General features: G+C 50.2%; 2 protein-coding genes across 2 annotated transcripts in view; both read right to left on the bottom strand.

Moving 5' to 3' along the window:
- LOC112869699 (vomeromodulin-like) overlaps positions 1 to 26,338 on the bottom strand; it is a 288,979-nt gene that overhangs the window by 47,991 nt on the left and 214,650 nt on the right. The window lies entirely within an intron of this gene.
- BPIFB1 (BPI fold containing family B member 1) lies at positions 2,911 to 24,742 on the bottom strand. Its single transcript, XM_025932675.2, has 16 exons — positions 24,608 to 24,742; positions 22,242 to 22,398; positions 21,047 to 21,188; positions 20,333 to 20,440; positions 19,301 to 19,450; positions 18,471 to 18,552; positions 14,977 to 15,040; positions 13,108 to 13,193; positions 11,953 to 12,132; positions 10,969 to 11,022; positions 10,295 to 10,453; positions 8,413 to 8,480; positions 7,870 to 7,915; positions 6,950 to 7,013; positions 5,937 to 6,013; positions 2,911 to 3,076 (listed from the first exon to the last, which is right to left on the bottom strand). Exons 2-16 carry the CDS (start codon positions 22,354 to 22,356, stop codon positions 3,044 to 3,046), a joined length of 1,428 nt encoding a protein of 475 aa, XP_025788460.1. The 5' UTR covers positions 22,357 to 22,398; positions 24,608 to 24,742; the 3' UTR covers positions 2,911 to 3,043.

Here is a 26,338-nt window from a genome sequence, read left to right as displayed (position 1 = left end):
AACACAGAGGCATGGTCAGGGTAGGTATTAAGCTCCATTCTTCAGCTGGACACACAGGGCAGAGGGGCTGATGGTGGGCGAGTGGGTTCTGGGAGGCAGCAGCTGCCCAGGAAATGCAAGGTCAATGTTCAATGTTAGGTAGTTCTCAAGTTCTCACTCTGGTTAATGTCAAAAGCAAATGGCTGATGTTAGTATGATTCAGTAAAGTGTTTTTGATGGGGATGTACTTATTCTAGAATCTCAGAGTCATAAAATCATGGACTTTTTGGTTGGAAGATGCTCTAAAACTTGCTGGATCCTCCTCATTCCTATATGTCGATAGGGTCTCAACATTACTGCCAAGTGCTGTCCTCCTTCTGTCTGGAGCACAGAAAGGCTCTGGGGTTAATGTCCTCAACTGAGTCACTGGGGACTGGAGTAGGATGTTGGCGGAAGCTTGCAGATCTTTCCCTTCCCAAACGTGGCCTCTCTAAACCAGGCAGGAGGGACGAATTTGACTGGAGCCCTATGGATTCTGTCTGTTCCCCTCATTGACTAATCTCTGCTGAGAGATGGGGAATTTTCTGGGGGTCTCCTTCATGAAAGGGAAGCCCTGGGAAGGACTTACTCTCTGTCCCTGAGCCTCAGTTTATGGATCTATAAAATGGGAATGTTAATCTCACAGGAAGTGCTTAGTCCTGTCTGGGGACTGAGCGGCCCCCATGGACTAGAGGCTGTTTAGCTGTCACTGTTATTTTGAGGAATAAGAATACTGGGTTATTGTCCTGACGTGATTCAGGTGGGAGGCTTGGGTTCCCATCAACTCACTGACTGTGTATTACCTGTTCTCTCATCTGTAAGACAAAGAGAGTAGTACTTCCTGTGAGGCAGGGTAATTTACTGAGGAATCACTGGTGTTTTTTATTTGCTGCTGCTGCTAAGCCTTGGAAGGAAGCAGAGTTTTCGCTTCCCCGGCCAAGGAAGGTGGTGGAGTCTTGGAGCTCCAGGTCTGGGGGTTCCCGCCTCAGAGGTGCATGGAGGGTGGTTTTGCTTTGGGGCCCCAAACAGAAGGAGGTTGGCACAGAAGACAACCCTTCTCCTTCTTTACGGGAAGTAGAGACTGAAGGTGGGGAGGCAGAGATGAAGGCACAGAGTGGAGAGTGGCAGTGTGGGGTAATGGTTAGGGGCTGCTTGGTAGTCATGGTGAGTGTTCAGAGTCTCAGTCTCTTCATTTGTCAAGTGGGGCTGCCAGAGGCCGTGGGGAAGGCCGGGTGAGACCCTTAGCGTGATACCTGTAGAGCAAATGCTTATCTTGGTTTGGGTTCCCCAGAAGCAGACCCTGAGAGCAGGGTTTGAGTGCAGGTGGCTGATTTGAGAGGTGATCCCAGGAGTTGCTGGTAGAAGAGGAAAGAGAGGTGGAGAAGGAGCTGGCCCAGAAAGGTGTGTTCGAGCAAGTGACCCCCGTGGGCACCTGAGCTCGGACCTGTAGGGTGCTGTGTGGGGTTGGAGTTGCCCCCTGCCCCAGGCGGTGAGGAAGCGGGTTATTTATCCATCAACCTCCAGGAAGCCCCTCCTCCAGAAAGAGGTCATGGGTGGCTGGAACCCGGGAGCCATGGCTATTTCGGAGAAGTGCCTCAGACTGGGTGTTGGAGCCACTGTCCTCTGAAGGGTCGTGGGTGGAACAGGGATCCCATCATTGGAACCAGATGGGACCAAAGACCAGAGAGAGGCCCTACCCCATTTTCCAGGCTCCTCGAAGCCCTCCTTCCCCTCAGATCCTTGCACGACCCTAGGGAGCCAGGAGGGACCTGCCCCAGACAAGATGGAGGTTGACTTTCTCATCTTCCTGGTCAGAGATGGTTCAAACCTCAGACTCAGTACGATTTAGAGAAACAGTGGAATGTGATGTGTGGAGAACAGATGGCAAAGTTGTGTCTGGGAGTTGGGGGTGTATGTGGAAGCTGCGGAGCCTGGCACTCAGCAACTGCCCAGCAAGTGTTTGCTGACCCTGTGTAAGTGTCTCGAGCAGGGTCTTGTCCTGTCCCCTGGTGTCCCTCTTGGCCTCGCCCATGTCTTGTAGATAGGAGAAGTTCCTTCCTGGCGGCCTTCCCAGGCTGTCACCATTCGCCTGCCTGTTTACACCCTGAAGGTGGTAATGCCTTTTCCTGAAATACCCAATGTCCCATCCTCTGAGGTCCTTTGTGTAACTGAAGACCTCTGTGTCCTGGGACAAGCCTGAGTCTAGAGAACAGGGGCCCTATTGTCTGTCTTGAACCTGCTAACATCAGGGAGACAATGGCAGTCACACACTGTCCAAGTGGGAGGGGCCTTTAGTGATAAGGCCCAACATCCTGAAGTCCAGGTAACAATAGTACGATGACATCACCCACAGATGACATTGTCTGAGTACCTTCCATGTGCCAGGAACACTTCTCTCTCATTTCCTCCTCATGATAGCCATTCAAGGTGGGGACTACGATTCTCCTCATTTTGTAGGGAGGGAAACTGAGGCCCATAGAGGGGAAGCCACATCCCAAGGGTCAAACTACTGTTGAGGGGTCATGCCAGAATTCAAACCCTAGTTCATTTCTCTCCAGAGTCACACTGTTCAGAGAGCCCTCAATCCATCACACTAGATCAACAAAACATGTGTCCCCCACCAAAGAGATGGTTCCACCATAGGTGTTATTGAGGCTGACACAGAAGGAAGGAGGGCACAAATGACTGCCTTATTCCTGAAACCCAGGGAAGCAGCCATGATCTTGGATGTTATCTTTATATAGTCCACGCATGGCCCAGGCATAGCTCGGGCATAGGCCAGATTGGCTGAGATGTGCCTAAACATGACTCTGATGTGGCTTGGATGTTCAGTTCCCAAACCTGCAAATGACTCCTGAGTTGGGACAAAGATACACTCCACGCTGTGGGAGTCACAGACAAGTATTTATTTATTGCAGAGAGAGACAGTCTACAGAGCTGGCTTCCATACTCCTACTGGGACCCAGCCTGCCCTGGATGGCCATCATCCAAGTCTTCACGGGAGACAAGAGGGTGGTCCGGGGCTCTACTGGGAGGCCGGGGTGATCACAAGAGAATCCTTGAGTTGGAGGAGAAAAACCAATTCAGCGTTTTACCCCCTACCTTGTTGTGGTTTATGCTGGTGTATCTTCTACAAGGTGACCGCTGGCTTTGGGAATCATGACCCTGAACTCACACAGAATTCTTGGAAGGGTCAGAGGAGTAGGGTCTGTCTGTGAACAGTGATACTGTGCAGGGGTCTGGAGCACAGGTAAAGTGTCTGCATGCAAAGTATGGGATTGTGTAGGACTGTCGTCCCCGAGCCCAGGTGATCACCAAAACTCCCCAAGAAGTTTCATAAAATGCAGATACTTAGGTGTATTCACTGGGTCCAGGCAAGCTAACTTTTTAACAATGCTCTTTTTTTTTTTTTAAACTAAATGTGATGGAAGGAACTTAACCTATTAGATTTCCCCCAATATTTTATTATGATAATTATTAAACAGAGCAAAGTGGAAAGAATTTTCCAGTGAACACTTGTATACTTAGCACCTAGTTTCTGTCATTAGCTTTTTCTAAACCATACTTGCTTTATCTCATATCTATCTACTTATTCATTCCTCCGGCTAGCTTTAAAAACATATACACATCTATAAAAAGGAAATCGATGGACTGCTATCTCAAAACAAATGAATAGAGCAAAACAGGAAACTTGGAAACAGACCCAAAGAATGAAACGATACCTTTCCAACCCAAAGTACAAATGATGGACCATGCAGTGCAAGTTGATTTAAAAAAAAAAATAGAGGAAAGTAGCTAAATGCCTCCTAAGGAGAGGTATGTGAAATAAACCAAGCTCTAGCCATTTAGTTGTATGGACACTGCTGTTCATCCAACATGAGTTGAGTGTAGTATGTATTTTAGATAAACTGCTTATATTTTAACTGGATCATTGCAATGTAGTCCATTAGAGTAAGGCCTGTGTATTCATACATCTGCTGGGTTTTATGGATGAGAAAGCTGGGCTCAGGCTGAAGGACCTGCCTGAGGTCCATGGCTAGAGAGAGGCAGAGCTGGGATTGAAATGGTCCTCTGGTTTCTGAGTCTAGACTTTCAGCCTCTCTCTGTACTATCCACAGTGCTGTCCTTGTTTTTGTCTATCACAGCCAGCTGAAGGGTAGACACAAATTTTGGGTGTGGGCAGCTGGTAGTAAGTCATCCACAACTTGCCTTGGAAGCTAGTTAACAAAGCTTCCTACCCTGCCACCAATGTGATCTCGTGGCATGTGGAGAGGCATTTCTGAGACTTCTTTCCTTTGTGAATTTCTCCAGAACTTAATAATTCAGGAATTCACTGATACCAATCCACAACTTTAGGAAAATCAGGACTAATAGGAGTTTGGCCTTCTGGCCTTAGGTTGGACACCTTGGCCATGGAAGGGTGGGCAATCACCTGTGGATTTTCTTTTCTTTTTTTAATTTTCTTTTTATTTATTTATTTAAAAAATTTTAATGTTTTATTTATTTTTGAGGGAGAGAGACAAAGAGACAGAGCACGAGCAGGGGAGGGGCAGAGAGAGGGAGACACAGAATCTGAAACAGGCTCCAGGCTCTGAATTGTCAGCACAGAGCCCGACGCGGGGCTCGAACTCACACACTGGGAGATCATGACCTGAGTCAAAGTCAGACACTTAACTGACTGAGCCACCCAGGTGCCCCTCTTTTTCTTTTGTTTTAAAAATCTTATTTATTTTGAAAGAGGGAGAGAGAGACCAAGAGAGAGAGCGTCCCAAGCAGGCTCCATGCTGCTTAACAGAGACTGATGCAGGGCTTGATCTCTCATGAACTGTGTGATCATGACCTCAGCTGAAATCAAGAGTTGGACATTCAACTGACTGAGCCACCCAAACTCCCTGGATTTTCTTAATTCTTAATAATTCTGCTTTCAGGGCACCTGGGTAGCTCAGTTGGTTAAGCATCCTATTCTTGGTTTCAGTTCAGGTCATGATCTCACGGTTTTGTGGGTTCGGGCCCTGCATCAGGCTCTGCATCAGTGCGGAGCCTGCTTGAGATTCTTGGTCTCTCTGTCTCTCTCTCTCTGCCCCTCCCCAACTCATGCTGTCTCTGTCTCTCTCAAAATAAGTAAATAAACTAAAAAAAAAAATCTGCTTTCAATGTCTCCCCCACTTAGAGTGGACTAGAAACTCCAAGAAGGCAGGGGTTTCTGTCTGTTTTGTTCACTGTTGTGATCAGTGCCTGGTACACAGTAAGTGCTTAATAAATGCCTGCTGACTGGCTGGCTGACTGAGAGGAGCCCACCTCACTGTCATTGGCTCCTGCAGAAGTTGGGGACCAAAGCAGGTGTTATGAGGGCAGGTGCAGAGTGCAGATCCCAACTTTGCCACCTATTGTGTGTGTCCTTGGAAATGGATTTGTCATTCACGAGTCTCAGTTTCTCTGTCTGCAAAATGGGGATATACCACATAGGGTGAATGTGAAGACTGAACAAGATGCTGTTGAATGGCACAGAGTGATTATGGGCTATTAAATATTGTTAATGATAATATTTGGGGGTGGGAGTGATGCTGTGATAGCCTCACTCCCTAGTAGGTGCCAAGGGGACATTGCTCAGCGAGCATCTATTAAGCATTTACGGTGTGCCAAGCCTTGCTGAATGAATGAACAAATGAATGAATGAGTGAATGAATGAATAACAGGTCGAACAGAAAGAGCCGGAGACAAATGCACCCCAGGCTAGGACAGTCGCACTCTTACACTTATAGATGAAGAAGTGAGGCCACGAGAAAAGAAGGGACTTGTCCAAGGCCCCCCATGAGTGACCAGTGGGGTCAGCATTGGAGTGCGGGCCCTACCTCGCAGCTCAGGGCTCTCCCCAGGAACTGTGCCCTCCCTGGGGCAGGATGTTTAATCCCACTCACCTTGGTAAGAAAGCTCGAAGCTTCCTCGAATCCCAAGGCCTTCACCATCGGTATCGAGATCCCGGGTCTTAGTTTGCCTGAAATAACGAATGTGGTCAGAGACTGGGGTGGGATAGAGCAGCCGTGGGCAGGGAACTCGGGACCTGGCACACCCAGTTCGGACTGTGCCTCATGCTTCTTGCCTGTTCTCTGGCCCCAGCATCCACCCAGCCTCATCTCCCCTCCCCGTGCTTCCAGCACAGTAGCTGGTAGCTCCAAAGGGCACTCTTCACCTCCTCCCACATCTCTGCTAAAGAACAGCCAGAATGACTGTTCTGTCATAAAGAACGACCTCCCTGTCATTCACAAGGGAGGTGCCTGTACGTTGAGATTTCCTACTCTAATAAAATTATGAAAAAGATGTCGTTGGCATAGGTTAGTAATTCACCTCTCCCTCCCCAACTTGGGGCTTAAGTAGAGTAATTCCACCTTTTCTCTTGACTTCCACCTCTAGTAACACAAATAACAATGCAAACATCAGGAATAGTTAAGAGACGTTGAGACCCAACTGTGCCAGGCACCTCCTTCAGCCCCTTAAAATCATCGTCTCCTTTATGTGCCTGAGCAAGGTACTTTTATTTTCCCATTTTACAGATGGAGAAACTGAGTTAGGATGATAAGGCAGCTTGCTCAAGGCCAGGTAGCCAACAAGAAGGGGAATCGGGACTTGAACCCAGGTCTACCTGAGGCACCTTGAGCGTGTCCTAGTTGTCTGTTTACACCTCTGTCTCTCTGCCATCAGCCCTGTGAGGCGGAAGCATTGCCTGGTTTGTCTTTGCATGCCTATGTACTGGTACTAGTAAAGGAACTGGGCTGGAAAGTTGGAGATGGGAGAGGTCATTTCTAGTTGGGTGACCAGCAAGGCTTCCTGGAGGAGGTGGAATTTGGCAGAAAGTGAGATGCAGGCAGGCGGAGTGAAGCATCCACCCTCAAAGCCCTAGGGAGTGGGGGGGATGGACGGCAAAGGGACGCACCATTCTGGTTTGGCAGTAGGACGGAGTTGAGGATCTCAGTGGTGACATTTTTCAGAAGTTCAGGCTGTGAGAGAGAGGGGCATTGTTACCTTGCCTGAGGATCCAGAGTCCCCCCCCAGCTATTCCTAGGATGGGTATGGCCCAGCCCCAGGATCAGGGCAGCCAGGAGACATACTGGAATCCCAGGCCTCTGCCAGTGAGAGCTGTGAGGGATCCAGGGGACCAGACATACTGGGGGCAGTACAAACCCATCTGGGGGATTGGGGAATATTAGAGGGATGCACTCCCTGCCCTCAGGGGCTCCACTGCTCTGTTCTAGCTGAATTTGCCCTGAGGGAATTTCACCCTGTTTCCCAACTTTTGACTTCTCTGGTGAAGCCAGAAGTTCTGATTTTCATGTGAGAACCTCCCCACTTAAAAATTAGCCAAAAAAAAAAAAAAAAAAAAATTAAAAAACAAAACAAAACATGAGGACCAAAAAACAAAACAAAACGAAACCATGGCAGGAGACAGGAAGCAGCCAGTTTGAGTTCCCTGATCCACTCTGTCTCAGCTGGGGAAACAGAGGACCTCAGGGAAGAGGCTGTCCAGGGTCACTGAGATGAGTACATGAGCAAAATGAGATTGCAAAAAGAAGGGATTTGTTTTCTCGTTTAGGACCAAAATGTTACAGAAGAAAAGTAAATGTGTATCTGTGAGCATTTAGCACGTTCTCAGCTGTGTCCGGCATACAGCAGGTGCTCAGTAAACACCAGAGCCAGGAGGTTGGACTTTGTGGCTGATAACGTGGAGGCTGGCCAGCCCACCACGGGGCTGCCTATGGGGACCTTGTTCGAAGCAAATCCTGGTCAATGTCTGTCTTTGAAATGGACCATCCCGGACTATCCCCTGTGCCCCAGGGACAATCTATTAATACTCACGTTGAACAGGCCAATGCCTGAGTTCATCAAGTGGATGCGATCAGAACTGCAACAGAAGATGCCAGTGAGAATGGCCTCTCAGAGGCTCATTCATTCACTCATTCATTCACTCATTCAACAACTATTTATGGAGCACCTACTATGTAGAGCTTGACTTGTTCCAGCAGGCTCTAGTTTGCAACCCCTGAACTCCCTTTGGGGCAACAGGAGGGCTATGGGGTGTGGGGAGAAGTACAAGAGGCAGCTGGAGCCCTGTGCTTCTGGGCTTGGGGTCAGCATCTGGGCTTGACTGTCAAAGCCGCTGTCCTGGAGGTGTTTAGAATGAGCTGAGGGGATGGTGCTGGGCAGGCTGTTCCCATGGCTGCTGCAAGGCCACTTTCCTTTCTTTCCCTTTCTCTGACATTTGGTCCCCAAAGCGGGATAGTCCAGGCAATGTCACCTTTCTGCCCATCTAGGAGTAGCCTTTATTCCATCCATGCTCACACCCCAGAGATTCGAAACATCCCACTGGTCACAGGGTGAGACAGTGATTTACATGTTTACCTGATTTCGTTAAAGCTGAGCATAAGTCGGTCATCTCTGGTGTAAAACTGAGCTTCTGAGCTGGCTTCCTGCAACAAGAGAAGCCCAGGCCCCATTTCTTTCAGGAGTTGTGTCAAGCATGGGCTGTGAGGTTATAGAAGGAGGATCTGGGGTCAGGTCGACACTGTCTAGATCTCAGCTACTGGCTCTGACTTTGGGAAAGGGTTTGGCCTCTCTGGGCCTCGCTTTCCTCTTCTATTAAATGAGACAGTATTTGTACCCACCGTCTGCTGACCAGATTACAACATGGGGTTGTTGTGGGCAACGATGATGATGATTACAGCTGCTGATATGCACAGAGTCCTCATTGCGTGTCAGGCAGTGTTTTAGTAACTTTATCTGATTATCTCCTTTGATCCTCACAACCCCATGAAGTGGCTCCTATTATTACCCCATTGTAAAGGTGAGGAAACTGAGGGACAAAGAAGACCAGTAAGCCTCCAGTAAATGTTAACCATTGTTATTATTGGAAGGTCAGTAGCTAGCAAGGTCTCCAATATGGGCGTCAAAGATATACATCAACTTGACCTGTGGGCTGGGTGAGCCTGAGGGCAGAGCCAGGCTCCAGCTCCAGGTTGGATGCACCCAGAGACCAGACTTGTCCTGCAGGCCTGGGCTTGGTGGCCTTTTGAAAAGTGTCTGCCATTGGCCAAGGAGGGGCCAAGTCAATAAAGAGCGAGGCTGGCATGGGCAGTCCCTCCTGCTGGTTGTGGGGTCAGAATATCCTTTAATATAGGAAGCCAGGGCACTGTGCATCCTGTATTCTTTGTGAACAGTACCCCCTGACAGTGTGGGCGGACAACCTGCACAACTGTACGCAGCAACCGTGCTGTAAGGGGAGTGTCAACTTTAGTCTACCAACAGCCGGATACTTCCAGACTCCTTGGTTAAGCATGGTTCCAGTGCCCAAACATGAATCCTGCCTTGTCTTTTCCCTTTGCCCTTTGCCCTCTGTCGTGGATGTGGTTGGGGCCCCACTCAGATCTCCTCTATGGGGCTCTCTGGCAGCTCTCCCCGATAAATTACTTTTGTAAGAATCCTTCTCTTAGGCTCTGTTTCTAGGGCCTGACCCTAAGATACCATACTATTGGGATTATCCTTTGCAGACCCCCCACCTCTATACCTTTACCCACAGAGTCCCCCTGCTAAATGGAAACTCTGAGATGTGACCTGCTGGGGCTACTGGGAAAATCAATCAAGAACTTACTTGGAGCTGATTTAGTTCTGCTCATACTTCAGAAGAGGAATTACCCTTCTCCCCCTCAGTCTGTGTGGTTTGGATACAGCCAAACTCCCGACTCAGGTGTATTTTTCTAGCCACACTGATTGGTTCAAGAATGGGCACATGATCCAAGCTCATCCAATGAGAGTTAGCTTTGGGACTTTTGCTGCAACTACCCAGAGGAAAAGAGGCTGGTTCAGCTGATGTTGCCAACCTGATATCTTGATACAGCTTCGGGCACTTCCATGAGAAGATAATCTGTCTGAGGATGAAGGCAGCACATAGGAAAACACAGCTTCCAGGTGAGAAGAGAAGAATGAAGATGCCATTGTTTGAGCACCTGGATCCAGCTATTTCTGAAGCTAGACCGTCTGGACTTTTCAGTTATATGAACTAATACAATTCCTTCTGTGCATGTGAATTAAGTTTCTACCTAAAGATCCTAACTAATAAAGTCATAGGACCAGAGTTGGACCAAAGCTCCTGGTTCTTGATTCAGAACTCCCCCTCCCCCATCCCTGCCAAGAGTGCTGGAAACAGCAAAGCAAGAGGGGGTGAATAAGACCAGTGAGTAGGAAGGTCCCCCAGGTTGCTGCTCGTGCCATAGACAATTGGACTCACAATGCCCAGGGTGAAGAAGGGGCGGTGGGCTTCATTGGTGGCAAATACTTCCAGGACGATCAATTGGGCCACCTTGGCAGTACCCTGGTCCAGAAGGAGATCTGGGGTCTCTTGAGTTAGGATCTTCACCATCTGTGTGGGCCCCAGCTGATCCGCAGCCTGGAAAGATATGAGATCCGCATAAGGCCTCCCAAGTGCCTCCCCATGGCTCACAGGCCCCACGTAGCCCCTGTGACCTGGCTCCTGTCCACCTTCCTGGCCTCCCTACTTGCTTTCTGTACTTCAGCCACTGTCCTTCTCTCAGAGCCTGGAACGAATTCTTGTTCTCCCCATCTCACAGCCCTTGGTCTTGCTTCTCCCTGTTTGGAATACCCTTCTCTTCAGAGAAGCCCTCTCTAATTTCCTGGATTATATCAGGTGTCCCAGTAATGCCCTCATAACCCCTAGAATCTATCCCTTGTCACCACACTTATAACTGAAATATTATCTGTGTAATATTGATGCAGGTCACACTGCCTTGTTAGAATGAAACTCTGTGAGGACAGGGACCTGGTCTGCTGCAGACACTAGGGCTAGAAGGAAACGGAACAGTCCTACATGTATTTTACTCCTCAGAGGACAGTGCACAGATCACAGCGAGCACCCATCAAACTGCAGACAGCGAATGGACCAACCTTGGTACTGATCACCTTGATGCTTGACTTCAACTGGCGAGCCAGCTCAGGAAGCTGAGGATGAGGGGAAGGCAGAGTGGGTCAGCTGGAGGGGAAAGGGAGGCACACCTCCAGCAGCCCCATTGCCCAGATCCCCAGAACCCCAGAAAAGCTGGTGGGTCTGATGGTCCAGGCCCCATGACTGTCACTGGTGGAAAACAGCCCCTATGTCAGCTGCTGCGGGGCATGGGGTTCTCACTGGCCTGGCGTTTTACTGTGAGTTGGTGGTTCTGGGTCTTGGGCAGCTCCCTGCTCCCTGAGGACATAGAGAAGTGACCCAATTCTTACTATTGTCATGAATGTGGTTGCCAGTGACCATTCCTCTTTTCTCATCGTTTTGGTCCCTTACTCTTGAGTTCTAATCTCCAAGACCTTGGTTATCTGTTGCCTATCAGCTGACCCGAACTCCTGCCACCCTCCCATAGCTTTGGGCCTCAGTTTCCCCATTGGTCATTCGAGAGGATGGTGACACACTCCAGCTGATGGGTGGTGATTGTCTGCTATGCTGGGTTAATATAAGGATTCCGGGGCCGTGTCGGCATCTAGGCTCAATTGTAAGGAGGACCCTGATTGATTAGTGATGTCTGCCGTGGGCTCCATAGTGGACAGCAGGGGCACGATTGCTGTCCCAGGACCACTCAATATCTAAGATGCCCTTTGGCATGACAGGACTCTTATTTGGTAGAGGAAGCAGCTGTATCATGTTCCAGAGGACAGAACTGGGTCTGGCGCTGGATGTTACAAGGAAAGTTGCAGCTTTAGAGCCATATGTCAGAGTCAGGGTCTGTTTGAGGAGGGGGTGAGCTCTTCATTACTGGAGGGATTTAAACTGAGCCTGACAGGGGATTACTGCTCAGAGGCTTAGGGCAGTCCTTGAGGCCCCTTGATTCAGGAAATTCCCATGATGTAGCAGTGGGGGCCCCGTCCTCTCATGCCAAGACTTACCACATAGTCCAACAGGACTATGAGTTCTTCTTGAGGGAGCAAGGCAGCTACAGCAGCATTCACCACATCCTGCCTCACAGTGAGGCTGAAAGGGGTGTTGTCCAGGGCGGGCACCGTTAGGGAAACTGCAGACTCTTTGAACCACTTGGTCACATTTCCTTGAGAGTTCACCAACTTGGCCTAAAGAGACACAAAGCAGAGAGTTGGCTGGGAACCTTAACTCCAAAGTCTTAGCCAATAGCAACCTAGAAGAAAATGACACCATTCGTCCTGTTTCCCTTTTTGCATTTGCTGACCGGAAGCTTAGCCCGAGGTGATGAGTTATCTAAGGTGGCCAGCAACCTCTACTCCTCTAGCACCCCTCAGTTAATCTCTGTTTTTAAAACCTAGATACCTTATTTAGCATTTAGGTTTTAAGTTCTCAGATATCTCAGAAACCCTTTGGGTGAAGGGAAAATTCAAAACTGCAACAAAATTGATAAAAATGTTTGATTGTGACAGCTTCCCAAAAGATCCATGAAAACTGGCCTGGAATTCAGGCTTTCCAGGTTGGCCAGGTCCCTCAGGGACTCCAGCCCCAGTGTGAGTGCACGGCCTCACATTTTACAGACAGCTGACAGTTACTGGCCCCCTCTGCCTGCCACTTCATCTTCTTGGTGACTTTATTGTCTACATTTTACTGATGGGGAAACTGAGCCTCAGTGAGGTGACAAAACTTGCCCAAAGTCACACAACCAGGGAGTTGTGGAGCTGGGAGAGAAACTTAGGTCTGTGTGATCCCCAGTGATGGGTGTTGGTCCTGGGCTCTTGTTTCAAAGTCGTCAGATATTTGGGGTTTGGCAGGGCTTGCCTGAGAGGAAGGCCAAGAGCACTGGTGCGTACTCTGGCCTCTGAGTGGGGAAACCGGGGTCGGAGGACAGATCACTGGGGCTGACGTTCTGCGTGTAGCCCTTGGATTCCACCTGCTGGCCTTCCTCCATCAAGATGGTGTGCGTGGGACACGTTCGGCCCGTGGAGATTTTTCTAAATCAGCCTGTGTGTCCTAACCCTGAGCGGTATCTTCTCCCCTGAAACAGACCCGTGGTGTCTGATCTTTGGCGGTGAGAGAAGGGCAGTGATGTCCCTGCTGTACTTTTGAGGCCCCATGACACTCACCCCCAGCTTCAGCTGGATAACATTACCCTTGATGGCAGGAGACAGAGGGTCAAACTCCAGGTAGTTAGAGCCGAGGGAAATGGGCGCTGCTTGAGACAAGAAGAAAGTTCTGTGAGGGAGGAGGGCAGTATTGGGCAGGGCGCTTTGGGGGCTGCATTCGGCCGGTTGGGCTTTCTGTTTGTAGGGAGGAGCAGGAATAGCAGTGTTGATAATGATGATGGGAATGACATTTACTGAGCGTATGTCAAGCACCGCAGGCTGTGCCAAACCTTTACACTTACACTCATTTGGTCTTTGCAGTAACCTTAGCAAGTAGGGCCTATTATTACCCCCATTTTACAGATGGGAAAACTGAGGCTCAGAAGAGCAAAATGACTTGCTCAAGGTCATACTGTGAAAGGATTTGAACCCAGTCGGTCCTGTGCCAGAATCCTGGTTTGGAACAAGACTGAACTATTGCTTATAACTCTCCACCTCCTCCAGGGGATGTTGATCTGCATGCATTCTCCCCCCCCCCCCCCCCCATGGGACAGAGTACTTGGTGCACGCCCATCTATGCAAAGGATTGCTTGTGTTTGCCTCAGGATTCCCCACTTGGCCGCCAGGTGGCAGTGGTGTCTCATCTGCCCTGGCTGTTGGGCCCGGGAATGGGCGGGGCTGCAGAGAGGTTCAGAGACAGGCTCGGGCAGTGAATTCTTGGATCCCCTGCTCCCCTGGAGAGACCTCCTGCCCTGCTCCTGAGGAACAGAGGAGCCAGACAGACTTCCCTTTGAGCCTCAGTAGCCTTGGCTAGTCTGTTCCTACCTCTGAACCTCAATTTTCTCCTCTTAAAATGGGGGTAGGTATAACAGTAATACGTGCTTCATAGGTTGTACAGGACTGGTACCTATTTAAGTTGGCTCATATATGAAGGACTCCAGACTTGGAACTTGCAGAATTGAGTTCAAACCTTCCTCATCCCTAATTTCCTCTGTGAACTTGGACAAATGACTTAATTTCTCTGAGCCTCAGTTTTCTTATCTGTGAAGTGGGGTAATGATGGCCACTTCATGGAATTATCTGAGGAGTCACTGAGGCAGTGTATATAAAACACCCAGCCCAGTAGGTGCTTTGTGGGTGTTCAATGTGTACTAATTCCATTCTTCTCTCCCCCCTCCTCCCTGGTCACCCTTTGAGTGAGCTTCTTCAGATCCTGAAACAGTGGATGGTAGAATTTTCTTCTTCCCGCTAATCCCCGCTCTGAGACCTCTGAGGACAGTACAGTTGTTACGTAGGGACAGAAGCCTGGGTCCTCCCATCTCTGCTACTCTTGGGAAGGGAGAAACAACCTCCTTCCTGAGCACACATTTTGTCTTTTCCCTTGTTTTCTCTCCTCAATAAGCCCACAGTAATTGCTATAGCATCTGTTTATTCATTCATTCACTCATTCATCCATTCAGCTCACATTTGCAAACTCTTCTCTGTGCCAGGCAGAGCACCTGCCGTGTGCCTGGGACTTTCCTGTAAACTTGTAATCCTCACTAACAATCTTGTGAGGTAGGGATGTATGAGCCCCATTTTACAGATGAGGAAAGTGAGGATAAGGAAGTGGAGTGGCTTTCCCAAAGTGATAGAACAAGTCAGTGGCAGACCTGGGATTTGAACTTGGAAATTTGGCTCACATAAACTTGCACATGGTAGGTCCTTGTGAAGTCACAACTGTGGTGAATTCCTGTCTGCTTATCTTTGGGAGGGATCCATGGATGCTCATTCACTTGCTGCTGGGCCAAGTTGCTGTGCAGATGTGACTTGGGAGGCCTCTTCTGGGCAGAGCCAGAGCGTGGAGGCCAGCTCGGCAGCAAAGGAAAAGGTGGGAGAGAGATCACATACCCCTCACCAGGCTCAGGAGGTCCACATGCATGTCCTCAAAGGCCTCCTTGATCACAGGACACAGCTGCAACAGCACAAATGCAGAGGCTCCATTACTGAGGGGCCGGACCCTAACCCCATAGTGATCCGTGTCTGGCCCACCCAGCCTGAGCCCATGTGTCCATGGCCATAGAGGTTTTTGCCTATGGGATCGAGGACTTGGTGTTGTGTCCACTCCGCCAGCCATCCGTGCCATCCGGAGCCCTCCCCAGCCCCTGGTGTTGCCTGGGATCTTTTGCAGTGGTTTGTCCCTTCCCCTATGTCCACGGTGTGCCTGGCCAGCCAGCTGCCCTCCCCATCAGACTCTTTGTCCTGTTCACAGGAGCCCATGTTTTCCTTAAGAGGGAAATGGAGAATTCATTTCTTCATTCACTTACTTATTCAACCACTGTTTACTGAGTTCCTTCTGCATGTCAGACTCTAGAACGGGGGCGGGCAAGGCAGACCCAGCCAGACTTATGAACAATCTCTGTGCCTTTTGTGGGTTTCTAGCTCCAACATGTCCCTTTGCCCAGTGAGCTCTTCTTCCCCTAAAACTGCTAGCAGTTCTCAGCAGGGGGCTGATTTTGTTGCCTAGGAGATATTTGGAAATTTCTGGAGACATTTTTAGTTGTCACAACTGGGGGGGAAGGCTTATCGACGTCTAGTGGATAGAGGCCAGGGATGCCACTAAACACCCCCACAGAGTGTGGGACAGCTCCCACAACAAAGAATTACATGACTCAACTGTCAGTAACGCTGAAGGTAAGAAGCTCTGGTCTAACCTAATCCTGGCCTCACCTATTTTGCTTAAGGAGGAGGTTAAACCTTTCACTCACTTGCTCATGGGACTCCAGAGCCTTTTTCTCTGCTCTAGGCAGCACATTTTCTAGGGCAGTGCACTGAGACTTTGTCACTTTGTCTTAGATGCAATATCCCTGGTGGAAGAATCTTCTGCTTGACCACCCATTGCCACTCTTGAGAGGGGACAGTGCACTTTGAGAAACTTTTCCTATGAAAGTTTTTTATGAACAGTTAACTTTTTCTGTGAAAAACCCATTCCCTACCCCTAGCTGCTTTGCCAACCCAGAACCCAGGGAGGATGAGGGGCTTGGGCTCGGAGACCCACTCACCTGCCAGGGACCAGCCTGTTCCTCATGGGAAGGGTGTCGCTGGCAATCATCTCTCACAACTCTCTTTCTTTCATTTCCACCAGTGGCTCTCAACCCTAACTACCCATTAGAATCGTCCGGGATACCAGCTAGAACCCTCTAGGATACTAGGGCGCCACCCACACCCATGACATTGGAGTATCTATCAGTATTTTAAAAAGCTATCCCAGGGGCGCCTGGGTGGCGCAGCCGGTTAAGCGTCCGACTTCAGCCAGGTCACGATCTCGCGGTCCGGGAGTTCGAGCCCCGCGTCGGGCTCTGGGCTGATGGCTCAGAGCCTGGAGCCTGTTTCTGATTCTGTGTCTCCCTCTCTCTCTGCCCCTCCCCCGTTCATGCTCTGTCTCTCTCTGTCCCAAAAATAAATAAATAAATAAATAAATAAATAAATAAATAAATAAAAAGCTATCCCAGGTTGTTCTGATGTGCAGCTGGGGCTGGGCCCCACATATTTATACTGGAAAGGGCTTCAGCATTTTCTAGATGGGCTCCTGTCAGATTTAAGCATGCTGTGCCTTTTCTCTTCGTTTCAGGCAAAATTTTCACATGACCATTGAATCAAATCCACTGAGTCACAGTGGGGAAACGATAGTGATTAACAAAATGCCAATTTTCTCGAATCATTCATTATACTTAACTTTCACCCTTAAAAAGAGATATTATGCAAAGAACATTTTTATGCCATATTTTCTAGTGGAAAATACATTTTTAGCTGGTGAAGTATGATGCCAGTTAAAATATGATTTTGTTGGAGACTGGCAAAAAATTTCTAGCTGGGTCCTACTTTAAGAAACTCCTACCTCTAAGCAGAAATAAAATCTTTTTTTTTTTTTTAATTTTTTTTTTTAACATTTTTTTAATTTATTTTTGGGACAGAGAGAGACAGAGCATGAACGGGGGAGGGGCAGAGAGAGAGGGAGACACAGAATCGGAAACAGGCTCCAGGCTCCGAGCCATCAGCCCAGAGCCCGACGCGGGGCTCGAACTCCCGGACCGCGAGATCGTGACCTGGCTGAAGTCGGATGCTTAACCGACTGCGCCACCCAGGCGCCCCGAAATAAAATCTTAAAAGAAAAAATATCTCATGTAAGAAGAGACAAATTTTACAAAATTCTTCATTTTCAGATTCTTTTTAGAAGTCTCTCTGCATGGTTTAGTAAAGTATTAAGTATGATGCAGCTATTACAATAATTATGAATGTTATATAGTGGCATAGAACATGCGTATAGTTTAAGGACTATTAAATTATATTGATGCTGAGAAGAGCCACATAAAACTATGAATGCATATGGATGGAGATTGGAAGGCAATATATACACAAAAGAGAGAATAGGTGCCAAGTTAAGGTAGAAGGATTATGGGCACTTTCCCCCCAAGTCATTTCAGTTATTATATCACCTTTTCAATTCAAAAAAGTTTTATTATAAAGAACATCAGTTATCTGACAAGGTGCTTTGATCTCCAGGAGGCCCACTGTGGTGAACCCATCTTGAAATTTACAGTGGAAATCAATGGTCAAAGTGAATGAATCCAACTTACAGTTATAATTCACTGTATATGTGCCCTATAAGGGACATATACACTGAGATTAACGTATGTTTATTGCCTCAGAAAAATAGATCCAGCAGGGCCTGGTGGGGGACACACCCCTGAAGACCACAGGTTGATCAGGTTGATAGGAGACTCATGTATGCTAGAACCAGCCTGGACCACTTTGCAAGGGCCAAGTGTTAAGTTTTCAGGAATTTCTGAGCCATGTGCTAAACCCAGACATTATTAAAAATTAAATTCTAAATAAATAACTAAATAAAATAAATAAAAGCAAAGCTCATGAGAATTCAAAACTCATCACTTCCTGATTACTTTGTTATATTTTACTCTTATCTATTGCTCTTGAGGTTATTTACGTCTCTTGTATCTGTGTGGCAGAAATACCATACAATAGTGTGCTCCTGTGCCATTCTTCCCAACTCTGCTCAGTGACATCACATTAGTAGCTTGAAATTGGCCTCAGAGGAAGTGTTTATACCAGAGAAATCAGCAAGTGCTTCAAATCAGGCTTCCTTTCCCCTCAACCTCTCGAGAGTCGGTTGTTAATAATTTATCAGCACATCGCTGTTCAAGGCCTCCTGGGTGACTTCTGGCAGTTCTGTTACCTTTGCCTCAATGAGCCACTGAAAGAATGGTCAGGCCCAGAGTTTTCCTAACTCAAGGAGACACGGGGCCCTTAGCACCAGCTTGCAGTTCCACCCCAGACCCACAGGGGGGGCAATCTTTGCAGGCCAGAGAGGCCGTGATTCCACTTACCTGGGTTTTCACCAGTTTGGGCAGGGCTGGCACCAGGAGGCTCATGACCTTGTTGGCTAAGGAGTTGACCAGAAAGGAGAGCCTTGCAGAGAGGAGAAGGGGAGAGAGATTAGGAAGGGCCAGAGATGACGCTGTTTTATAGAAGGGAACACAGAGCCCAGGGGAAGAAGACACTTGCTCATGGTCACACAGCACGGAGTGTGAAGTAGACCCCCAGCCAGATGTAGACGGTGGCAGAGACTTCTCACGAACTAGGGGCTGGGGGTTGTCTTTAGAAATGTTTGCTGGAGACTGGGATGATGGCATTGGCATTTGTCCCCATTCTCCTGATAAGAAGTGGAGGAAAGCACGTTTTTGAGCACCGGCTGTTTGCCATGCACTGTGGGGAATGCTTATGGCTGTAGCCCGATCTCGTCCTGTCACTGTGGCCTGGAAGCGGAGGCATAGGGACGCACCTTGCCAGCATTGCACAGACAGTAAATGAAGACGATGCATTTGCCTGACTCCAAAGTGTGTTTTTACCCAATGCTCCACTCAAGGCTGCCTGAGGTGGTTGGAGGCGCCCTAGGAATGTGGCTCCTCTCCGCCTTCAAATGTTTGCCCCACTTCCTGGCATGATGCCTGAAATCCCACCATCCTTGATTCTGCTCTTGATGTCTCGAACTTTCTTTGGCATCACAGATTCCCTGGAAGGAGCTTCAGCTAAGAGTCAGGAGGGATATAAGTCACTTTCTTTCTCTGGGCTTCAGTGTTCTCCAACTGTAAAACGGGGCAAGGCCACGTTCCCTCCCGGGCATGGTGGGAACATGGAGGCAGGTGGCCACACTCACTTTTGCAGCAGGCTGATGCGAAGGCTCCCATGGCTATTGGAGCAGTCCTCGAGGACGAGGTGGGTGTGGCCCCTCTCACTGGCGTTCACTGTGATGATGGCTTGGACCTCTGTCTGCATGTTCATCTCCACGATGGTCTTGACCAGGGGCCTGGGAGTGGAGGTTTCCGTGCTATCTCAGCCCCAGGTCCGGGCAAACATGCAGTCTGTCTCTCTCACCTCCCAGCTCAAGCGCCTCTGCTGATTCTCTGCATCTCCCCCAGTTTCCACCCCACCATGTCCCAGGCTCAGGGTTTGGATCCCTCTCCTGGTTTAAATCCTCTGCATATATCAACAGCTCCCAAACTGATACCCAACTCCGTACCCAGATGTCTGACAGGTGCTCAAATTTAACATGTACAAAATTGAACTCCAGCTCCTTCCCCAAACCTGCTTCTCTCATGATCGTTCCCGTCTTGGTTGCTGACCACTCCATCCTGCCAGTTGCACAGACAAAGTCCCTGGGGACAGTCTTGACCTCTCTCAATCTCTCTCTCTCTCTCTCTCTGACATTCTGTCCATCAGAAAATCCTGTTGCTTCTACCTACCTCTGAAACATATTCAGAGTCTGATCACTGCTCACCACCTTCCTGCCTCCAAACCCTGGTCCAAGCCATCGCTGGCTCCTCCTGAATGTAACAGTAGCTTCTGGACGCCCTCCCTGCCTCCAAACACACAGCCAGAGGGATTCTTTAAAGTTAAATCATGTCTTGTCCCTCCTCTGCTCAGAACCCTCCATGGTTCCCATTTCACTCAGTAAAAGCCAAGTCTTCACCTTGGCCCACAAGGCGCCACAAAGCCCTCACCTCCCACCATTCTCCCCGCCTCTCTCCACTCTCTTTGCCATTATTTGGACAAAGCAGGTGCCTCAGGATCTTTGCACTTGCTCTTCTCTCTGTTTGGGACTCTCTTTACCAGATACCTGCCTGGAGAAAAGGGGCTATGTGTAAATGAACCTGTCAGGCCTGCTGTGTCTGACTGAGGAGACACTCACGTGTTGAGTCCAGCCACCATGTCCAGGGGGATCTTGACCGCTAGCCCTTGGCCTTCATCTGAGGGTTGCACCAGCAGTTGGAGGATGTTGGCTGAGGTGACTTTCAGCCTAGGTGGGACAGGGGACCGATGAAATTCATACCTTATGCTCAGCTGAGTATCATCCCCAAACCTGCCCACTGCATCTTTTCTGTCTCCCCTGGTGGCCAGCCAGGGGTTTCTGCCCAGCAGCTGGACCTAAATCCTGTCCCCTGACTCCTCGCCAGCATGGCCTGGCCCTCTCCCTCCCTGTCACCACTGCTCAAAATGCTCCCATGATTCCCCCATGTTGGAGACTAATCCCAGTTCCTTGGGCTGACTTGGAAGACTCTTTGTGACGTGGCCCCGCTGACCTCCGTCCTCACCTTGGGGGCTTGAGTGCCAGCTCTTCTGACGGACTCTCACCAGTCTGTGCCTTTGCCCAGGCTGGTCCCACTGCCTGGAATGCCATTTTCTTCTTGTCTTCTGGTGAGCACGGAGTCATTGGCTCACCTGTTCCCTCCACTGAGAAGTGTCACTCTATCCCTTCACTCTCCTACCCCAGGGGACCTTCCTCTGGGGTCACCCTGTTAGGGTACCTGTGTCACTCTCTTATGGTCATCGTTAACTCCTCTGGGAGCTTCTGAAGGAGGTGTGGGGAATGAGCTAGCACCTAGGTCTGTCCCGCTCCACTCACCAGATGATATGGTTCAGGATGGAGTTCACCAGGTTGCCGAGTATGGGGATGCCCCCGGCTGGCTTCTCCCGTATGGTGCTGAGCAGTGGCAGCTGCTGGAGGATGTTGACGGCGTTGTGATCCTTCAGCTCCTGTGTCAGCCCTGGAGGCAGATCCTAGAGATCAGGGTCCAGCAGGAGGGGCAAGACGGACGGCATGGCAGTGGCTTCAGGCTGGGAGGGGGCATCGCTCAGGGCTACCTGGACCCGGACGTAAGGGCAAGGGGATGGATGACCTTCTGCTGTGGAGACGTGGCTTTGAGGATGATGGTCTAGATGAGCCGTTTTCACATAAAGACAAAGGTAGGGGCATAGGTGGGACCATTCACGCTCCGAGCATTGCCAGCCTCTGCGGGAACACTGGCCAGGATACAGGCGTATGGACCTGCATCCCTCCCGCCAGCCGGCAGCAAGCTCTGGAGCCAAGAGGCAGGGAACCCACAAGACCGTGTTGGGGCTGGTTTTGCTGCCAAAACACACTTGCTAACAATTCTCTGGCACCCACATCATATGGGCCTGTTGTCCAAAGAGCCTCAGGTGCCGAGCTGAGATAGGAGAAGCCGGGAGTCCTGGGTTCTGGTCCCTGCTGGACTTTCTCCCCGCGGCCAGAGCCCATTTGGCTTGTATGAAGAGCAGGTCAGAAGTTCCAGCTGCTTCAGAGGCAGCTCCAGAAGCAGCCCTCAGCCCATGACTGATGGGAATCGCGGTATAAATACCCCAGCTCCCTCAGCCCGCAGGCAGGATGACCCAGGTGTGTGTCCCCCACTGTGTCCCAGAGTCCCTGTGTGTTACTGCCTCTCGGCAACAAAGCCGTCTTTTTGTCTGCGCTGTGACGATGGAGGTGGGCCCCATAAATATTCCTCCTCTGCCAGCTGGCAAAATGTGGAGGCTTGTCCATGGAGTCTCTGGAGGGACGTAAAGAAGGAAGGGGCCCAGTGGAATCATGGAATTTAAGGGAAGATCTTGGAATCGTGGACTCTTGAGATCATAGACACTCCTAATCTTTATAACTCATCCTCTCGAGTCTCACCCTGGATCTGGGATCGCAGCTGTGCCTTGCACACCCCCAGTGATGGGGGACTCCCTCCCTCCTTCGGAGGGCCACTCCACCTGCCCTCTTGCCTTATGGCGGTGAGGCTTGGGCAGCGGAGACTTACTCTCTTTGATGACTTCACGGCCGAGGCTAAGAACCGCAGGGGTGCGGAGGGTGGTTTCAGCCAAAGTCACTGCCAGCAAACCACAGAGGAGGGTGAAGGTTAATGGGCCAGCCATCTTTCTGGGGATCGGTGAGCAGCGCGTGATAGGTGAAGGAACCTGGGGTGAGCACAGAAGGCCCTGTTAGCTGGGCAGAGAGGTCAAGGACAGGCCCACCATGCCTGGTGACTTGGGGCATAAAGTCCAGAAGAGGCTGTTTAGTGAAGTGGTTAAGAGTGTGGGCTCTGGAGCCCAACTTTTGGGTCTGTGTCCTGCCTCTGCCACTAGGTGCTAGTTGTGTGGCCTTAGATAATCAGTTTAGCCTCTCTGCCTCAGTTTTCTCATCTAGCAAATGGGCCTAATGAAATAGTACCTGCCTTCATAGAGTCTGGCACTTAAAACCCTCTACAATCCAACCTTGGCCAGCTTCACCTCCTGCTTATTCCCCTCTTGCTCTATAAAGTTCCAGTCATTCCAAACTGCTCGAAGTTCCCAGAATATAACCCCATTCTCTCCTGTTTCTGTGCCTTTGTTCTAACTCTTCCTGCTTCCGGTAGTGTGTTTCCCCTTCCTTATCTGCCTGCTGAACTCTTATTCATCCTTTAAACTCTGCTCACATTTCCCTTTCTCTGTAAAGTTTTTCCCTTCCTGCAGTCAGAGGCCCTGGACTATGCTTGGAGAAATGCTGCCTTGGGGGCTGCTGTGTGCCCAGGACAGGAAGTTTGGAGAAAGGAGGGCAATGGTTATTCAGGTAGGACGCAAAGTGGGCAGGAAATTTGCTTGATTGATATGAAGGGGACTGAGAAGGGATTGGTGGCTGCTTGAACCCAGGGAGAGAAGGGCAGAGAGAGGGAGGAAGAGGCCCATGGGTGCCTCCTGGCAGAGGGACTTGGCTGCTCCTTGGCTGCTCTGTGCCCTCCATGGGCAGAGCATCAGCCCCTGGAAGCTGGTCCTGAGCCCTCCAGCCTGCACCCTGGCTCAGTCTCCAAGCCCCCAGGCAAACTTCTGCCTCCTGCTTGGAGGGAGGGAAGATGCTGACCTGGAGATCCAAGCCCTTGCTCGGCTCAGCATGTGGGTTTCTTGCTGCCAAAGACAAGCATGGCATCTGGATGGCATGTGTCTCTCGGCTAGGGCAACATGAGCTCTCCGAGACACTTGCTATAATGGTTCAACATCTGTCTCCCAGACTGGGCTGTGAGCTCTGGGAGGAGTGTTGGGTCTACCTGCTCCCCATTGTGTCCCAAGCACCTGGCATTGTGTCCCAAACACCTGTGGGTGTCTAATAAATAAATGGTTGCTGAATGAATGAATGGCCTCGGGAGCCTTGGGAAAACGGGGAATCTGAGCCAGCCCAACCGAGCAGGTTTGGGCCATCAAGACTGAGAGTGGAGGAGAAATATCATGGGCCTCAGGGCCAGATAGACCCGAGCTGGAGGCCTGCTGCTACCGCTTGCTGTGTGATCTTGGGCAAATGACTTACCCTCTCTGAGCCTCAGTTTTCCATCTGTAAAAATAAGGGGTAATTATAGTACTTGTATCACAGCGTTGTTGGGAAGATTGAATGAGCCACAAGTGTTCATGAGTATTGGCTGTTTTTATGATGATGGTAGTATAACTAATACTGGGGTCAGAAGGAACCACCTTGGAATCAAAGCCAGAAGGTAAGAGAGGTGGTGCCCGGCACCCTGCTTTTCTGCCCAGGAAGCCCCCACCCCACTCCATAATCTTTTTCTTTCAAACACCCTGACCCTATTTCCCTTCATTATCTTTGCACACCACCCTGTCCTCTGATCAGAGTGCTCAGGGAGCCAATAGTATGGTAGCATCCCCTCCTGTGGAAAAGGGTCTCCTCCCCAGATCCAAGCACCATACCCACACCCGCCACATCATGCCTCACCTCCTGGCCTTTGCTTATGCAGTTCCTTTTATAATGGGATGCCTTTCTCTCTTCCTTTGTCCAGCCAACTTCTGCTTGGCTTCTCAAGTGACATGCCACCTCTTCCAGGAAGCCTTTCTTGACTGCTCTTTACCACAATGTCCCTGGTCTTTCCTTGAGCACAGCATGTATCACACTGGCCCATGTTGGGAATTACTTGAGGGCCTGGTTAGTCTGATACTTCTCTTTGTCCCCAGAATCACTCCAGCATAGAGCTGGGCACAGAATAATTGGTGTGTGCAGGGTGGGTTTATGTCATTGGGATCAGGCCAAGGAAAGACTCAGCCAGTCCAATTCCTTCGTCACTGCTCTTTGGTCTTCTGGGCAAGGGAGCTGAGAGCTGAGAGCCTCTACCCTCTACTAGGAGGGTCCTAGTGGACTAAGGGAGCTTACCTCCAGGACAGGCCTCCCTCCTGGTCTTGACCTGACTGCAACAGGTGTCTCCAGCTTAGAACCTTTCTGGTGCCCTAGGCTTTCAGGCCGTTTCCTACACCTTTACCTGGACACGCCGGAGTCCTCAGTCTTCTCTCCTCGGACACTGGGTCTGGAAGTCTAACTTATATCTTACACACCCCAGTCTGGGAAGTCACCCTTTGCATTTGGGCTGAGACCTTGGGCTGGGCTGAGGTCTCCAAGGTAAATATTTGTGGCTGCTGGTGAACCACATCCCTGCCTGGAGGCAGCCTTGGGACTCCAGCTTCCCAGGATTTGGAGAGAGGAGGGTCTGGGCCGCCATGAGGGGTGGGCGGGGCGCTGGGGCACCTGGCAGAGGAACTGAATCAGGCACAGTGTGGCCTGTGAAAGGGGCTCCCTGCCTTCTGGGCAGTCACTCCCACGGGGACAATGATGAGAACGGTAGCAGTGACGATGTATTAAGCACCTACAACATGGCAGGTGCCACCCTAGGCTTTACATTGGTCGTGTCAATGGAGCCTCGTCCCCACCAGGATCAGTACCATTATCACAACGTCACCACGGAGGAACCTGCCTCACACAGTCAGCAAATGGCAGAGCCAGGATTCAGCCAGAACTCTGACTTCAAAACCTATCTGGGGATGTCTCTACAGCTTGGCAGATATAAAAGGTCCTGTGGACAGTCTGGGTCCGAGTCCTAGCTCCGCCATTTCCATGATATGTGACTTGGGGGACATCCCCTAACTTCTCCAAGTCTCAGCTTTTCATCTGTGAAATGGGAACAATAGTAGCACCCACATACTAGTATGCTGAGAGGAGCACAGTGGACATGGCTCAGAGCATAGGTCCTGGCACAGAGTACGTGCTCAATAAATGTGAGTGGTTGTTGCTATGTTATCACTGCTTGTAATAGGATGGGCCTTTCTTTGCTGTGTGACCCTGGGGAAAGTACTTCACCTCTCTGGGCCTCAGTGTCCTCATCGATAAGGTGGGGATGATATAGTAGCACCTCCCACACAGGCTGCTGAGAGCGTGAACTGAGGTGCATGCTCACGTAGCACTTAGCAAGTACTTTCAGTGATTCACTGGGCAATGATTATACCCACTGTGCCTTGCGTCCGCCTTCAGGAATCTCCGCGAACATGTGTGGAACGAATGAGTAATGAGGCATTCCTGCGAACCGAGGGAACAAAGCCATGGTCCCACAGGACCCCTATCACCCACCGCCTGGGTACAAACCTTGCCTCATTTAACCTGCGGGCACTCAGACAGGTGTCGGCAGCCCCGGGCTCACCAAGGGCACCTGAGGCTCAGGGAGGTGGGTGACTTGCTCCAGGTCCCACGGCCAGGGCTGCCAGAGCTGGGACTGGAGTCCAGTCTACCTAGTCCAGACCACAAGCTCTTTCCACCCACTGTCCTTTCCCCAAGTGACTCCAGGCCAGTGTCGGGAGGGCGGGATGTGAACACGGCCTTTTGACGTGATCTGGGGAGGCATCCTTGCTGCCCTGCTTCGATTTGTGGCTTGTGGCTCAGAGCTGAGAGGGCCATTGCTGAATCTTGCAGGGGGACAAGAGAGCGGCAGTGAATGCCCCGAGGCCCCTCAGTGTGTGGGTGGCCTGGCCCTGGCCCCTCTCCCCCTCCTGGAGTTGTCAAGGGGGAAAAGGCAAGAGCATTTGCTATCCTGCTGTGTGTGCAAATGTGCCAAACACC

This window comes from Puma concolor, chromosome A3 (genome assembly GCF_028749965.1).
Source record: "Puma concolor isolate L17-30 chromosome A3, mPumCon1.1.hap2, whole genome shotgun sequence".
In the NCBI taxonomy this organism is placed as follows: Eukaryota; Metazoa; Chordata; class Mammalia; order Carnivora; family Felidae; genus Puma; species Puma concolor.
This window is presented reverse-complemented; position numbering and strand designations above follow the sequence as displayed.

What these genes read in the sequence shown, in the direction of transcription:
- BPIFB1 (XM_025932675.2), bottom strand. Translation starts at nt 22,356, where the DNA reads ATGGCTGGCCCATTAACCTTCACCCTCCTCTGTGGTTTGCTGGCAGTG. An exon ending in CCGTGAAGTCATCAAAGAGA is followed by an intron (nt 21,189 to 22,241) that starts GTAAGTCTCCGC and finishes ATCTGCCTCCAG; the next exon opens with GGCTGACACAGGAGCTGAAG. An exon ending in CCTACTGCCAAACCAGAATG is followed by an intron (nt 6,014 to 6,949) that starts GTGCGTCCCTTT and finishes TCGTTATTTCAG; the next exon opens with GCAAACTAAGACCCGGGATC.